The sequence below is a fragment of the Rhinopithecus bieti genome, unplaced genomic scaffold, assembly GCF_001698545.2.
Source record: "Rhinopithecus bieti isolate Rb0 unplaced genomic scaffold, ASM169854v2 scaffold_1467, whole genome shotgun sequence".
In the NCBI taxonomy this organism is placed as follows: Eukaryota; Metazoa; Chordata; class Mammalia; order Primates; family Cercopithecidae; genus Rhinopithecus; species Rhinopithecus bieti.
The window spans coordinates 2,555,859-2,571,675 of record NW_016803692.1 but is presented as its reverse complement, the minus strand read 5'-3'; the positions used below and the strand labels follow the sequence as shown (position 1 = coordinate 2,571,675).

At 33.5% G+C, this 15,817-nt stretch overlaps 1 protein-coding gene and 1 long non-coding RNA gene across 2 annotated transcripts in view; one reads left to right on the top strand and one right to left on the bottom strand.

Annotated features, from left to right (window-relative positions):
- Positions 1–15,817, top strand: part of SH3GLB1 (SH3 domain containing GRB2 like, endophilin B1) — a 45,422-nt gene that overhangs the window by 16,663 nt on the left and 12,942 nt on the right. The window contains exons 3-6 of the mRNA XM_017850763.1: positions 2,565–2,707; positions 4,355–4,447; positions 14,547–14,636; positions 15,022–15,122. Of these exons, the coding sequence (XP_017706252.1) occupies positions 2,565–2,707; positions 4,355–4,447; positions 14,547–14,636; positions 15,022–15,122 (427 nt within the window). The remainder of the gene's footprint in view (positions 1–2,564; positions 2,708–4,354; positions 4,448–14,546; positions 14,637–15,021; positions 15,123–15,817) is intronic.
- LOC108514632 (uncharacterized) lies at positions 10,967–13,968 on the bottom strand. Its single transcript, XR_001881267.1, has 3 exons — positions 13,182–13,968; positions 11,400–11,482; positions 10,967–11,075 (listed from the first exon to the last, which is right to left on the bottom strand). It is a non-coding gene; the product is annotated as an uncharacterized LOC108514632 (long non-coding RNA).

The window sequence follows — 15,817 nt, the reverse complement described above, 5'->3', positions numbered from 1 at the left end:
AAAAAAAAAAAAAAAAAAAGTAGTAGTTTTAACTTCAAATTTATGTTAAAAATTTTCGATGAAGTGAGAAATATAGGCAAATGTATACAGTTAAATTTATTTAATTCATTATTTAATATATTTAAGCATATATTTAGTTATTCAGAGAATTCACATCTTTTTTAGTTCTAAAAAGTTAAATGAATTCTTCACTTATTCTCCCAGTGATCTTACAATACCTATGTTGTAATACTTAGGATATTGCAATTATTGTTTGCATATGTCTCTTCATTTTTTGAAAAAGCTTTCTTGGGGCTTATTTTATGTTAAAGGTACTTGGCACATAGTGCTTGAATTAATCAGTGCTTTTGTTATAATTTTGCAATAATGTCAGTAACCAAAAAATACTATTGTTATCTCTGGATGTTTGGATTACATTTCATTTCTATTTTTCTCTTCTGTATTTCAACTTTTCTATAGCCGTGGTTTAGTTACACTAGCTTTATTAGTTGCTGTACAGACTTTAAATGTATAGCCCTGAAGCTCAAAGTTACCCATCTTTATTGTCACTCTGATCTGATTTTCTCATAACATGAGATTTTCAGTAGCTTCTTTTCCTGTTGTTTACGTCTAATAATAATTCTCTTTATACATCTGCAAGATAATGGTCTTTGGGTATGAAATGGTAGGTAGATTAAATTAATTTCTACACATAGTTCTGATTTACAGAATAGTTTATACATTCTAGGATTAAATGAATTTTAAACTTTAGTAGTTATCTTTATATCAGAAAGAGGTAACCTAAATATTGTTGAATGCCACTAATCCATTGACAGGCTTTTTTAGATACACAACTTTGAAACTTCTACATTGTGTTCTTCAAAATCTAATTTTTAAGTCTGAAAATGCTTAGAACTTCAAAATAAAATTATTTCTGAATTTTAACTGTTAATTTTTAGAAATACGTTATACATTAAACAGATGTTTTATTGCCTGCTTGTGCCAGGCTCAGTTACATGCTGGGATCGTAAAGTTATGTGAAAGAGACTCAGCAGTCCCTTCCTTCACCAGGCTGAAGAAGGTTTTAGCAGAGCATGAACATTAGTAAAGGCTTCTAGATTTTCTTCCCTTTTAAATCTGCTCAATCTGTTTGCACCTCTAGTAATTCTAGTGAATGTACTCTGGTTATCAGAATTGGGCTTTGTGAACCTATTACCTTATTAGTAATTAATAACTAAAAATTGAGTATCGCAGGCATGGGCTAATAAGCATTATATAGCATATATATTTACATAAATTTTCATTTATATCCTGCTTTTAAGATAGATTATATTACTTTCATTTTAAAGACAAGGAAACAGGTTTGGAGAAGTTAATAATTAATACACAGTCACAGCTAGTATAGTAATTCAAATGAAGATCTGTTTGTATCCAGTGAGGGAGCTCTTAACTACTATCCGTATTACCTTCCTTATCAGTCAGATCCAAGCTGATTCTAAAATGAAGGGATTAAGAACCTCAGAGCTAAAGCGTATTCAAAGTAGAACTAGGAAGGGAACTCTGATCTTGGGGTTCCCTTTCTTTCTACTCTACTTTCTACCTCTACTTTTCTACTGTATTTACTCTATTTAAGTATCAGAGTATATGTATTGCAAAAGCATGGATTTTTTTTTAACTTAAGATACCAGTATGCACTATTATTTGTAGACACTTGAGATGATAACTGCAAGGATGTAGAAACAGAGGACAAATTGTGACTTGATCTATTGGAAGCATTATTCTTTTATAAGTATAATCATAGTCACCCCTCGGTATCCATGGGGGATTGGATCCAGGCCCCCCAGCCTGAGGATACCAAAATCCTTGGATACTCCAGTGTCTTATATAAAATGGCATAGTGTTTGCATATAACTTATGCACATCGTCCCGTGTACTTGAAATCATCTGAATGTAAATGCTATGTAAATAGTTGTTATGCTATATTTTTTAGGGAATAATGACAAGGGAGAAAAGTCTGTACATGTTCAGTACAGAGACAACCATCTTTTTTTTATTTTTTATATATTTATTTTTAAATAGTGACAGGCCCCGCTGTGTTGCCCAGGCTGGCCTTAAACTCCTGGGCTCAAACGATCCTCCTGCCTCAGCTTCAAAGTAGCTGGGACTACAGGCACATGCCACCACTGTGCCTGGCTCCTCAGCCATCCCTTTTTTTTTTTTTCCCCTGAATATTTTTGATCTGTGGTTGGTTGAACCCATGGATGCAGAACCCGTAGATATAGAGGGCTGACTACACTATTTGAGCTGTGACCATAAATATTTTGGGGTATATCTGTCTTCTTTAGTCCCATTGGTAGAATTGGTACAATTATCTATACTACAATAGGAAGTTTATCTTTGTCTCCTTCATTGAGACACTTATACTCTTAAATTTACTTTTAAAATAAAACTACCTTAATTACAGTTAATTCTATTTGGTTTTACTTACAAGTGACAGCTAACTTTTAAACAGACCAAATTGCTGATTTATCTTACATGATTTTATTTTCTGATATTACCAGACAGCGATTTTTAAAAATGGTTTTCCTTTGCAGGTAATGCCCTTATTAAATGTGGAGAAACCCAAAAAAGAATTGGAACAGCAGACAGAGAACTGATTCAAACGTCAGCCTTAAATTTTCTTACTCCTTTAAGAAACTTTATAGAAGGAGATTACAAAACAATTGCTGTGAGTTGAAAAGTGTCCGCTTTATTTAGTAAAATCATTTAGATATATATTTATACTTTTTAATGAATAACTTTGGCCTCTTCATGACTGTGTAGATGTAGTGGATTACAAAATTAAATAATCTAGGTCGGTACATGTTCACCAGAACACAAAATTAAACCAAAATAAAGGACTACTGATACATTTACTCCATTTGTGTGTCATACAATGTTACTGAGATGCCTTTATCCCTTTTCATTCATTACCAACACTAAAATCTACAGAGAGGTTCCTGGAATGATTATGAAAATACGGTCTAAAATATCACCATAGTATACCATGTAGCTCTTCATTTTTTAGGATTTTAACTTATTTTCTTAGTGATAGAGAATGAAAATTTTCTAAGATTTTTACAAAGCTGCTATTATAAATACTTCAAACTTTAATTTACAAATTTCTTATTACAGTATATTATAGAAACTTCCTGTATGTTCACAATGGATTTGTTTCTGTATAAATAAGTATCTGGCCTGAGACAGAAGAACTACCAAGTTAAAGTATGATTTAAAAGATATTAGCGGCCGGGTGCGATGGCTCACGCTTGTAATCCTAGCACTTTGGGAGCCTAGGTGGGTGGATCACTTGAGGTCAGGAGTTCGAAACCAGCCTGGCCAACATGGTGAAACCCTGTCTCTACTAAAAATACGAAAAAATTAGCCAGACGTGGTGGCAGGTGCCTGTAATTCCAGCTACTCGAGAGGCTGAGGCAGGAGAATCTCTTGAACCCTGGAGGCAGAGGTTGCAGTGAACCAAAATCGTGCCTCTGCACTCCACCCTGGGGGACAGACTAAGACTCCATCTCAAAAAATGTAAAATAAAATATAAAATAAAATAAAATAAAATAAAAATTAGCTTAGTGCAATGAAATTTGACGTATGGAATCTTAAGATTAAAGCAAACTGAATTATAATAAACTTACATATTATACAGAAGCTAGAAATTCCCTGAATAATTCTAAGATACTATACTAATGTTTATTCATTATTCTATAAATTTGAAATTCCATTTTGGAGTGGTTGGGTTGCATTTGGTGCTATGACACATTAAGTGCAGCCTGCCCAATCCTTGAGGCAGGACACCAGGCATCAAGGAACCTCGCCCCAGGCCTATGCTTCCTTCTTTCTTGGCACCTTCTGGATAATCTGTAACAATTTGAAACAGTTTTTCAATCTGGCCACTAATGACATTTTGGGCTTCAGGATTCCTTGTAGAGATAGACTTGTGGAATGTTTGGCAACATTTCTGGCTTCTGGCTAGCAGACACCAGTAACATCCCTCCACCAGTTGTGACAACCAAAAAGGTATTGCCAAATTTTCCAGACATGGGATAGGATCACAAAATATTAAAACTGATATTCCTTTGTTTCCATCATTGCCTGCCATCTTTCCCAGACATTTATAATGTTTCAATTATTTTAAAATTTAAAACAGTAACAAGGGGATGGAAGGGAGGCCAGATACCTGAATGATAACTTTATAGCCAAGTTTGTAATCATAGATCTTTATCAAATGATACATATGTTTACCAGGGAATAATACTTTAAATGTGTATGCTCTTACAAAATTTTAGCATCTTTAGCCTTTATTTTTTCTTTTCTATATTTATAGAAAGAAAGGAAACTATTGCAAAATAAGAGACTGGATTTGGATGCTGCAAAAACGAGACTAAAAAAGGCAAAAGCTGCAGAAACTAGAAATTCAGTAAGTAAATAGAAAAATATTTTTGATTAATAACTTTAAGATTTGTAAAATATTTTGCTAATATACCATGAAAGATACAGACTATTAACTTTAGGGTCTTGTTTTTGTGCTCTCTAAACAAATTTATCAGAACTTAATACATCCAAATCAGTGCAAAGTAGTCATATCAAAAAGGTGATCTTCATGGCCAGGCACAGTGGCTCATGCCTGTTATCCCAGCACTTTGGGAGGCTGAGGCAGGCAGATGGCTTGAGCCCAGGAGTTTGAGACCAGCCTGGGCAACATGGCACAGCCCCGTCTCTCTACAGAAAGTACAAAAAGGAATGGACATGGTGACATCCACCTGTAGTCCCAGTTACTCAGGAGACTGAGATGAGAGAATCTCTTGAGCATGGGAGGTGGAGGCTGCAGTGAGCCAAGTTTGCGCCACTGCACTCCAGCCTGGGTAACAGAGCCAGACCCTGTCTTTAAAATAAAAAATATATATATATATATGTATATGTGTATATATATGTATATGTGTGTGTATATGTGTATATATGTATATGTGTATATATGTATATGTATATATATACACACACACACGTGATATTTAGCTGTACAGCTGCTGCTAAAAAACAAAAATTATGGTAGCTCCTAATGTTGTGTCATGTTTTTTTAAATATCCTCAGTGGTGACAAATATTTTTGGAGATAGATTTATTATAATTGGAAATAGCAAAAAAGATAGTAATTAAGAAGAGACTCAAGTTTGAGAATACTTGTATTTGACTTAAACATTAGTTCACTTCCCTTTCCATACACTGCTCAAACTAACTAAAAGAATATTCACCAAGAATAGTTCCAAAACCATTCAAACAAACAGTGGCAGTATGGACTTTCAGGCAATGATGTTGAGTGAGAGGAAACTCATTTGGATAAATAAATTGTAGTATATATTCCAGAAAACCTCAGAATATTGAGTAGGTATATATTAAATATAATAATTAAATTTTTCTTTAAAGATTTATTTATAAGCTTTTTAGTTAATCCAAGTTATATTGTCTATATTGTCATTCCAGAATTTGAAAACATCAGATTTGAATTGTAATAACTTTAAAATAGTACAAAATGAGCCATGTATGAATTTTTTAGAAGAAGCTAATAAGTTAATACTTAATTTGAGCTATGGTATATTACCCCTGCCTTCTGTTTTCAAGTCACTCCCACTGCCAACATCAAGAATCATTGCCTTCATGAGCATACTACCACAGTGCTGGTACTGTCTTATAGTTCTCTTGTTTGGGGGATAAAAACGTTGAAAATTGGTTTAGAGTGAAATTTAAAACTGATTAACTTGGTATTGGATAGTAATGTCTTATGAGACTACCCCAATACCTTGTATGAGCAGAATAAGTTATTTTTTTCTATGGTTTTTTTCTTTTTTGGAGACACTGTATTAGTTACTGCTAGAGAAGAGCTATCTTTGATAAGACATTAATTCCAAATTTACGGGCATTTTCACTTCACAGTTTATCATTACATCATCATCACAAACAGCAAAACTTCCCTAAACAGACTATCTGCAGCATCAGAACTTTGAAAATGAACACTATAGATAGCAGGAGACATTGAATTATTTTCTGAGTTTCTAGTTGCTAATAATGAATTTGAAAAGTAAATTATAAACTCGTTTTTAAAGATAATAATTTCATAATCAGGAACAAACTTAAGGATCATTTGGAAATAAATATTTTAACTGGGACAGAATGTCTTTATTCAAGATGCCTACATGTGCCCAGTGATAATTGTGGAATAAAAATACTGTTACCAAGTTTCAGTACAAAATTTTGTTTAATAAGCACTATTATAGGAATGACAGTCTGCTTTTCTACCTGGAAAAGTTCCGGAAAGCACATATAGATTTAACAGTGTACAAAGTCCTTTAATATTTCTAAACTATTTTACCACTGCTATTAAAATATATAGGACCTAAATATAATAGTAGACCAATTTTGAGAGATGTTTCCTTTTTGAGATATCTGGAAAAGATCTTGGCAATTTTCTCTGCTGTGTATTTTGAGGATAAAGGTTTTTTTCCTATGGGAATTTATGTTTAAAGTAAAAGATGATACAAATGATTTTATTCAGTTCAACAATTTTATTTATACACAGCTCTTCTAGAACTTATGTATTACATAAAGCAAAATTTAACTCTAGCCAAATACTATTTTTTTAGTCTAGACAGAAAGTTCAATTTCCCGATTTTAATTGTAATTTTTCCCCTAGATAACCAACTCGTTTTTCTTCAAACTTTATAGCAGTAAGTCTGAAATACTTTGGGAAGAAAAAGTTCTCTTAGTTTATTATTACATAAAGCCTGGAGGTATGCTTGTATTTGGTGATCCTTTTTTTTTTTTTTTTTTTTTTTTGCCCCCCCTGTATTTCTCTTCCATTTACGTGAAGAATCACTAGGAGTTTGGGTTTGCTTTTTTTTCCTTCTTTGATACATTTCCTGGTTCCTAGTTGGCAACTGAAGTGGTTAATCTAACCTTAGGCTTACTTTGATTTCACATCTTTATAAATTTCCATGGATTAATTATTTTGTAACTAGTTACTCTGTTAGTAAGGTTTGGGATCTATCCATATTGGCACTTTTTAAATAATTTACTTACTAGTTTTTGTGACTTTTTTTGAGTTCTATGTTTACTAAATGCTAATTTTGTGCAAGGTACTCTACTGAGGAGTTCATAGATAAATGATGTAAAATATCTGCTGCTCTCAGTTCACTATCTGGTATAACAGATCACACTTTTTGATGATTTAGCCCTATCAGTAAAGAATGTCTGCTTGTATCTAATATTGCTGTTTTATCAGTTAGCATATTGAAGAATGGTAAAGCGACATCAAAGACATTTCTCAGAAATACACCAATTAAGCAGAAAGTCAACTTTAGTGTTTCACAATGAACAAAAACACAGTTTTGAAAATAGATTGTTTATATGATAAAACATACCAGAGAAGCAAGAACAAAATAATTACAGGTTGAGTATCCCTAATCCGAAAACCTGAAATCCTCTAAAATATGAAATTCTTTGAGTGCCTTTATGATGCTCAAGAGAAATGCTTATTGGAGCTTTTCACATTAGGGTTGCTCAGCCAGTAAGTATAATGCAAATCCAAAACCAGAAATCTGAAACACTTCTGGTCCCAGGCATTTCACCTAAGGGGTACAAAACTGTAATGCATTTCAATTACAAGGCACCTACATTTACTAATCCAATTTTAGTCTCATCTAAACTTAAAAATTATTTTACAGTTATAGTAATGTTAAAGATAAAAATCAGCCGGTTTCAAAGCTCTTCGGTGTTTAGTGGTTTAGGCCTCTGTTATTTTGGGACATCCAAATTTGATGGAAAATATTTCTTTAACATCACACAGCAAACTTAAGCATTTCCACAGCAGCATAAATCTTTAATCTATAAACTCAATAAATTTAGAGCACCATCATACAGCCTTTAAGAACACATGTTTGAATTTAAGGTTTATTAGAAATACAAGGATTGACATGCCTTTAAGACTTCAGAGTATGCCAAGACCTGGCTGAGGCTGATTGAAAGAGAATGTGGTTGAAGGCATCATAAATTCATAAAATAGAAATGATCTTTGAATAGGAAAATTTGGGGTAGGCAGAAGGACTTTCTTAGTGAAAATTTAATAAAAATTGTAGGTAACTGACAGTTTTAAAAATGATACATTTTCCCTAAATGATTCTCATTTAAAGTCAAGCATCAACATATTTTTTTGTTTTGAAAATTTGAATTTTGGGGAAAAAAAATGAATAGGCACCACTATATGCAGTTTCATAGAACAATAAATGTAGTGGGGTTTTTTTAAGTAGAAAAAAATTTGATTGGCTCTTTTACTTGTTTAATGTGTTATTTATTGTGCAGAAGTAATTTGTTTCACTGTGTTCATTGGTATAATGTGTTCTTTGTCTCTTACTATGCACTTAAGCAACTAAACTCAACTCGCCTTGAAGGAGATAACATTATGGTAAATTTCTCTTACATGCTCAACTTCCTGCATGTAAAATGGCTGAAGGTTTGTTGGCCTACTGTGTTTTCTACATCTTGAATAAAGTGCCTTCTCTTGCTATTAGCTGCATGTAAAATTTTGAAATAATTGAAACTATGTATTCATTATCTTTAACAATAAAAATATGAGGAAAAAATACTAGCTGAAGTGATACTGGAACTTTATATAGTGCCTTTTTGCACTGAGTAAAAGATGCTAATTTAAGCTGGCATTTATATTTTCACTTTTGGCAAAGAAAATTAACAAAATATACTTAAAGAAAGGTGTAAGGTATACACTTTGACTTTGCTGCTCAGTAGCTTCAAGATTTACCTTATTTTCACCCAAACTCAACATAGAATTAATTTCTTCTGCCATTTCAGGCCAAGACAGACCCCATTAGATTAGGTACTCCTGTAATGGCCAGGCTTGTTCTCCATCCAGTGCTAACTCACTTACAAAAGTTTTGGTGGAATGGTGATAGCCTTGGGAAAGAATAGAGGATGCAGATTGTTCTATGGTATCCAATGTATATGTTGAGCTTAGTTTGAGAAAATGTTTGAACTATTAGAAGTTTTTTATTTTAGTAAAATAGAAAGTTGTAAAATCTGAACATAGCCAACAGTTTGTGCACATTAGCCAATAAAAATGTATAGATATAGTGTGTTTTATTTTATTTCTAGATATATTACTTCATTAGAAGTGTCAAGGGATCTGCAGTACAGCTAATAAATTAGCAATTAATTGGCTGCTTTCATTCACTAGCATTAAACTAAAAGCAGGAAAGTAATAGGAAAGATTATTGTACAGAATATATAAAATGCATTTTTGTTTTTGTTTTTTAAAAAACTGTAATTACTGAAGCCCTGGCTGAATTAGGGCTTACCTTAGATAGCAAGAGAATGCATTAATGTGTTTCCATTGTCCTATCTATAGGTAAATGAAAAGGGTGAGAATATTTCAGTCATTGCTAATTTAACATATAAAGCATAGCTTTTCTTTTGTCTCAGGTAAAACATAATTATAAACAATTAACAGGACTTTGTTTCGTTAATCATTTGTTTTTACTATTAATGTAATCTACTTATAGTAAAACATATTTACAGCTGGTAATTTTATATTTATTATATCTCCAGCTTATTGTTTCTCTCCAAAAAGGCTGTATCAGCAGCCATTAATCCTTGCTTTGCTTCATTTCCTAAAATTTTATAATTTATACTTAAATGAGAAATTCAAAATCATTTAGTCCAAAACTCTAATTTTCCAGATGAGAATAGTGGAGCTGAGAAAGATTAGGTGTTCTCAATTTGGGAAAACTGTTAATTTATAGATTTAGCATAAGATTTTAGAATTGATAGTAATGATACATATAAAAGTCATACGTCACAGTATGTTAAGCTGTACTGATTTAGTTACTACTGTGTTTAATCTATTAATACTATTCTGAAAAAGAGTATGCCATTTAAACAAGTATTTATATTTATCTATACTAAGTTGTAGAAAATAAATTCCAACTTTCATGCTCTATATTTTCTCTAATTTTAATGCTGGCTAGATTTGGGCAGAGGAGGTGACAAAAGTAAGTAAATTATTAAACTACAGAACTATGAAACAAGAATTTAGTTGACGTTGATTCAGTAAATATTTATTGGGCAACAACCATGGGTCCAGTCACAGTCTATGTTACTATACCTTATAAAATCTGAAAATGATGGATATGTTCAGGTCTCTTTAGCTAATAGAAGCTCCACCAAGCAGTTGAACAATGGTGCAGTGATGTGATTTGCACACACACTGATAAATCTTAGATACCTATACTAAGTGGTAATCTTACAGTTCCTTACTATAGAAGGCAGGCGAAATGCTTATTATTTTTTTAATGACAATTTTTAAAATGTAAAATATGGTTAACACCATGTCCTGTATCTTCAGAGAATGGGATATATCATATTTTGCACAAATGAATTTTTTTTTTTTTTTGAGATGCAGTTTTGCTCTTGTCACCCAGGCTGGAGTGCAGTGGCACAATCACAGCTCACTGCAACCTCCGCCTCCTGGGTTCAACCAATTCTCCTGTCTCAGCCTCCCAAGTAGCTGGGATTACAGGTGCCTGCCACCACGCCTGGCTAATTTTTTTGTATATTTTTAGTAGCGACAGTTTTTTCACCATTTTGGCCAGGCTGGTCTCGAACTCCTGAATTCAAGTGATCCACCCACCTTGGCCTCCCGAAGTGCTGGGATTACAGGCATGAGCCACCTCACCCGGCCACAAGTGAATTTTTTAGGTAACTGAAGCTTGTTCTCTCCAGCACCAAAGCTAATTTTTCTCAGTCACATTAGTTGAAAATGTGTAAAATGTATTTTACTGCTGCATTAAATATAGGATAGCAAGTATTTGATTTTACTACAGTTAAGGTCATTATTAACATTTATTATACTGTTAAAATTGAATTTGTTGTTTTCAACTATGTTGTCTCTTCCCTCAGTATCAGACTTGTTTCTTGTAGAAGTTGTCTGTATGACTGCTGCTAGCAGTTCTTCTGTCTGTGTTACCATTTCTAATCTTCTGTGGGCTGGGAAAGCAAGTAATTAAACAAGAATTTAAGGAATAAAGTTAGAAACTGTAGTACATGCAGACTTGTTTCAAATGCTTTTGAAGTCTTCAGAAGCATTTTTCATTTCCTTCTTATGTTAAGGCCTACCAAACTCTTGACATCCACATGAGGATAACACTGGGGGCTGAGGACAGGTGATGATTGTGGCCCCTGACAAGTAATAGCTTTATAAACTTTAACTTTTCTTTTCTGGCTTTGTAGGATTGATTATACAGTCTGTTTTATGCATAGGTTATAGAGCTATTGATTCTATGACTTGGATCTCCAGTATGAAATTTTTACCTTAAGCTCTTATCCCCCTTTGTGAAGTCTGTTCATCAATTTAGTCATGGTTCCACACTGGATTCTGATTTCTTCCTGAACTTCTAGCATGAAAAGGGGCAGAGCAACACAGAAGAGAATATAGGTTGAACAAAAAAACTAGGATGTCTTCCTCTTTGGCGTAAAGATACGCCAGAAAATTTCTGACTTGATTTTGCAGTCTCAGCAAGTTTAGGAAATAAATCGATACAATACATGGGAAGAAACTCATGAAACATATTATATACATGTATTTAAAATCTAAAGAAACCTATCAAAATGGATTTGAGGGGTTTTTTTCTTCTACACATGTCACTTCTGACATTTTTATAATTAAAAGTGTATAAATGACCGGGCGCAGTGGCTCACACCTGTAATCCCAGCACTTTGGAAGGCCGAGGGGGGCAGATCACCTGAGGTCAGGAGTTCAAGAGCAGCCTGACCAGCATAGTGAAACCCTACCTCTACTAAAAATAGAAAATTAGCCAGGCGTGGTGTCCCAGCTACTTGGAAGGCTGAAGCAGGAGAATCCCTTGAACTTGGGATGTGGAGTTTGCGGTGAGCCGAGATCAGCCATTGCACTCCAGCTTAGGCAACAAGAGCAAAACTCTTCCTCAAAAAATAAATAAATAAATGAAAATGTATAAATGTTAAAACTTTATATTCCTGGAGTATTTTAAGATTTTAAGCCATATGAATAGTAGGCAACACTGATCAAGATAGTCACAGCAAATGCCTCAGAAGCATTACCAAAATTTATGGCTTATAGATAATCATGACTTCATGGGCCAACAGATTCTTGCCCATCTTCCGGTTACATTTAAAAAACAACTCTTCTAGCTTACCTAACCCGTGTTATGCTATCATGTAGTCTAGTAGCAGTTATTTTTAGCAGTAGAAAGTCTTTTCCCTTGAGATTTTTTAGACGACAGAATATCAGCCCTTTCTTATCTATCTTTCTAATGTGGATAATTTTCTTCCGAAGTAAATTGATTATGCTAAACCTAATTTAAATTATTTTAGCCTCTCAGATCAATTATGAACAGTTATATATGCCAGAAGTATAGATGATTTGGGACATTTGACTATTTGAAGCCACCCAACATGCACTAAAACTTGTGCCAGAAATGAGATGCATTTTTCCCTATCATCTACCCTCTCTAAATAAAGTCTAGATTGTACAGGACCTCCTAAGCTTTGTAACATGGTGCCTTTCTTCATGATTAAATTTTACTCAAACCTGGAAAGCTGATCCCTCATCCTTAATGAGATCATTTGATATTTTTTATTCAGTGTACTTAGCATTAAAATATTGTTTCCACTTTAGTCTCAATCTTCCTGGTCACCTTAATCTGCTACCTAGTTTATTTGCTTACACCTTACCTAGAAATAATGTCAACTAGTAGGATTTTTCTGCCATTTCTACTAAAGACCATTAAATCAAACCGTACTTTCACAATCAAAGACCTATATGGGACTAGCCTAGTTTACTTATGAAGTGCATTTATTTTTGATTTGCTGTATTTACTTCTGTTACTCAAAGCCTTTTTGTATTCAAGCAGAACAGTAAATAGTGCATGCGTAACATTGATGTGATTGGTTTTCCTTAATGCTCTCCTTAGGAAGAACATTGCTTCTTTTTTTCTTCTGGGACTTTTTTCTACTTCAAACTAGCTTCCAAATGAAGCTTACTTTGTCCCTGCTATCAAAAAACCATGGGTTCTGGTTTTAGTCAAGTAAATTTAATTTCGACTTTTGACTTACTAATTCAAGCTTATTTCCATAAGTCCAAGCTAGAGGTCAATTCTTAGTCCCCGGGTTGTTGCCAGTGGGCCGTTACAGCAACTGGTTATCTACTTTGCTGCTTCTTCCTTGTAGACTGGCTTACTAGGTTAACTATTGCTAACAAAGGGTGAGGAGAGGGAGATGAGGCCTGAAAGAAAAAAGTTCATACCTTGTTCTTGTTGTTGTTTACTTTTATTACATCTAGGAAATGTCATAAAACATTTGCATAGGTGGAAAATGCTATTTGTGCTGGAGAGGTAGTCAAACATATCATTATAATGATGATGTTACCAATGATAATGCCCAGTGGGAAATAAGCTAACTATTCTGAGTAAGCTGTGAGGTTTTATTTCTCTTTCCCACTTATTAACAACCAACTCTGACTAAAGGTTTGAGAAAATGTTTTTTGCCACCATTTGCTATTTTTAGATCTTGTTGATTTTTCAGTGAACTGTTTTGTCACAACAGTAAGCCTCTTTTATCAGATGGTTGAAACCAATAGTGGCATACTATTATTTACATCTCTTCCCAGCTCCACAGTGTGTGACTTCACCTTAGTAGCTGGAAATCAGCTGTGGTGGTAGTATTTATGTCATGAAAATCTGGATATGAGAGCTTTTTTTTTTTATTTCTTGGAGAAGAATTTAACAGCACACCACTGATTGAAGTTCAATCATAACTTAAAAAGCTTTTTAAAACCCTAGTGTATCTCAATAGGTAGTATTCTGCTTAAGGCATTTTTTATGCATAGTTTGAAAAGAAAATTTAAAAGGAAGACATTTAAAATATAGGACAAAAAATCCTTTGAATGAACCTAAAAACTGGTGCTAGCAACAAGTGTTTGGCAACTAAACGCAAGGTGAAAATCCTATGGCTTCACTCTAAAGTCTTTTGCATTTGAGACTGAAGACTCTTTAATTTCAAAGTAAAAACTATAGTAATAATTGAGAATTTTTTGCAGCAATATTATTTTATACTTGTAAAACTGATCATCTTAAAATTTTGTAAAATATTAAAATTTAGCAAAGTTGATAATAGAAAATTTATGAAAATATCTTGACTTTCTCTTAGTAGTTTTTCTAGGCTCTTAAGAGTGTATTATTGAGCTTTAGTGTAACATAGTCTTTTGAGTAAAGTACTGGAATCAGTTGTCCACGTGGAGTAATACAGAAAAGCTAAGGTCTAGAAACCAGGGAACCATTTTAGATACAAAGCAGAATTGGGGAATTGCCAGATTATAACTTGAGGTTTGTTTGGGGCATTTTTTTTTAACCATCTAAAATAAATATATATAAGATGGACTGAGTCTTCTGAAGAGATTCTAAAACTATATTCTTATTTAAGTCTGAACAGGAATTAAGAATAACTCAGAGTGAATTTGATCGTCAAGCGGAGATTACCAGACTTCTGCTAGAGGGAATCAGCAGTACACATGTGAGTATTCATTCACTGAAAATTCATCTGGAACAAGACTTTGTAGTCCTAAGGCAATTTTGGGAGGAAAAACTGAACTTCTCAGTCATTCATCAAGGAAATTTAAATTATGTTACTTTCCAATATATCTGAAGAAATATTTTAAATTTTTGTTTACATCTTATCACCTAGTTCTCCCACCCTCATTAAATATACAGGTAGTGTTTATTGGCTAAGCAGAGTTTGCTAGTGTACTGTTCACCAAGGCCAATCTTAATAAGCCTTGTAGTAACATGTTAGATACTGGTGAGTCTACCTCAGTACAGTATTGTGGTCTGTTTCCCCCTTGCATTTGCCATTTAAGTTGACTACAGAGATAAGAACTGACTATAATTTTCCTTCACAGGCCCATCACCTTCGCTGTCTGAATGACTTTGTAGAAGCCCAGATGACTTACTACGCACAGTGTTACCAGTATATGTTGGACCTCCAGAAACAACTGGGAAGGTGATAATTTACTTTTCACATGTAAAGAGGAGAAATTCAAAGTTTTGCATATGAACTAATAGTCGGGATGAAGATTAGAGGAACTAAGGCTCTTACTAGCTTTCTTAGAAATAGTTTCTTTTTTTTTAGGAAAGTCATTATCAGATTTCTGAGGTAACAGAATATTTTGAGCTCTTCTGGCACAGAGGCATGTTAACAGGGATGAGAAAAAAAAAAAGTGAATACCTTTTCAGTGCTGTAAGGTTAAAAGTGTTTCAAAGTTCACTTTTTTCCTGCTACTGAATACTTTTTGCTATTGGTTGAGGAAGATATAATTAAATTGACAGTTACCCTTAAAGATAAACTAATTTATACTTACTCGTCACTCATTTGTTTACTATATTGAAAAAAAGAAAAGTTTTAGAATATTTCGTAAGACCTCATATCTACCGATGTGATTATTTTGAGTATGATAATATACTTTAAAGCAAAATGATAGTATGTAAAACACATAGCTCAGTCATTCATTCATCAAATATTTATTGACTGTCTGCCATGTGCCAAGCACTGTTACATATTCTGGGGTAATATCAGCAAACAAAACAGGCAAAAATGCTTGCCTTTATGGAGCTCACATTATAAGGTGACACTGAAAATAAAATAATGTTTAAGGCAAACGTGGTCTCTGCTCTCGCAATACTTAGCCTAGGTAGAAA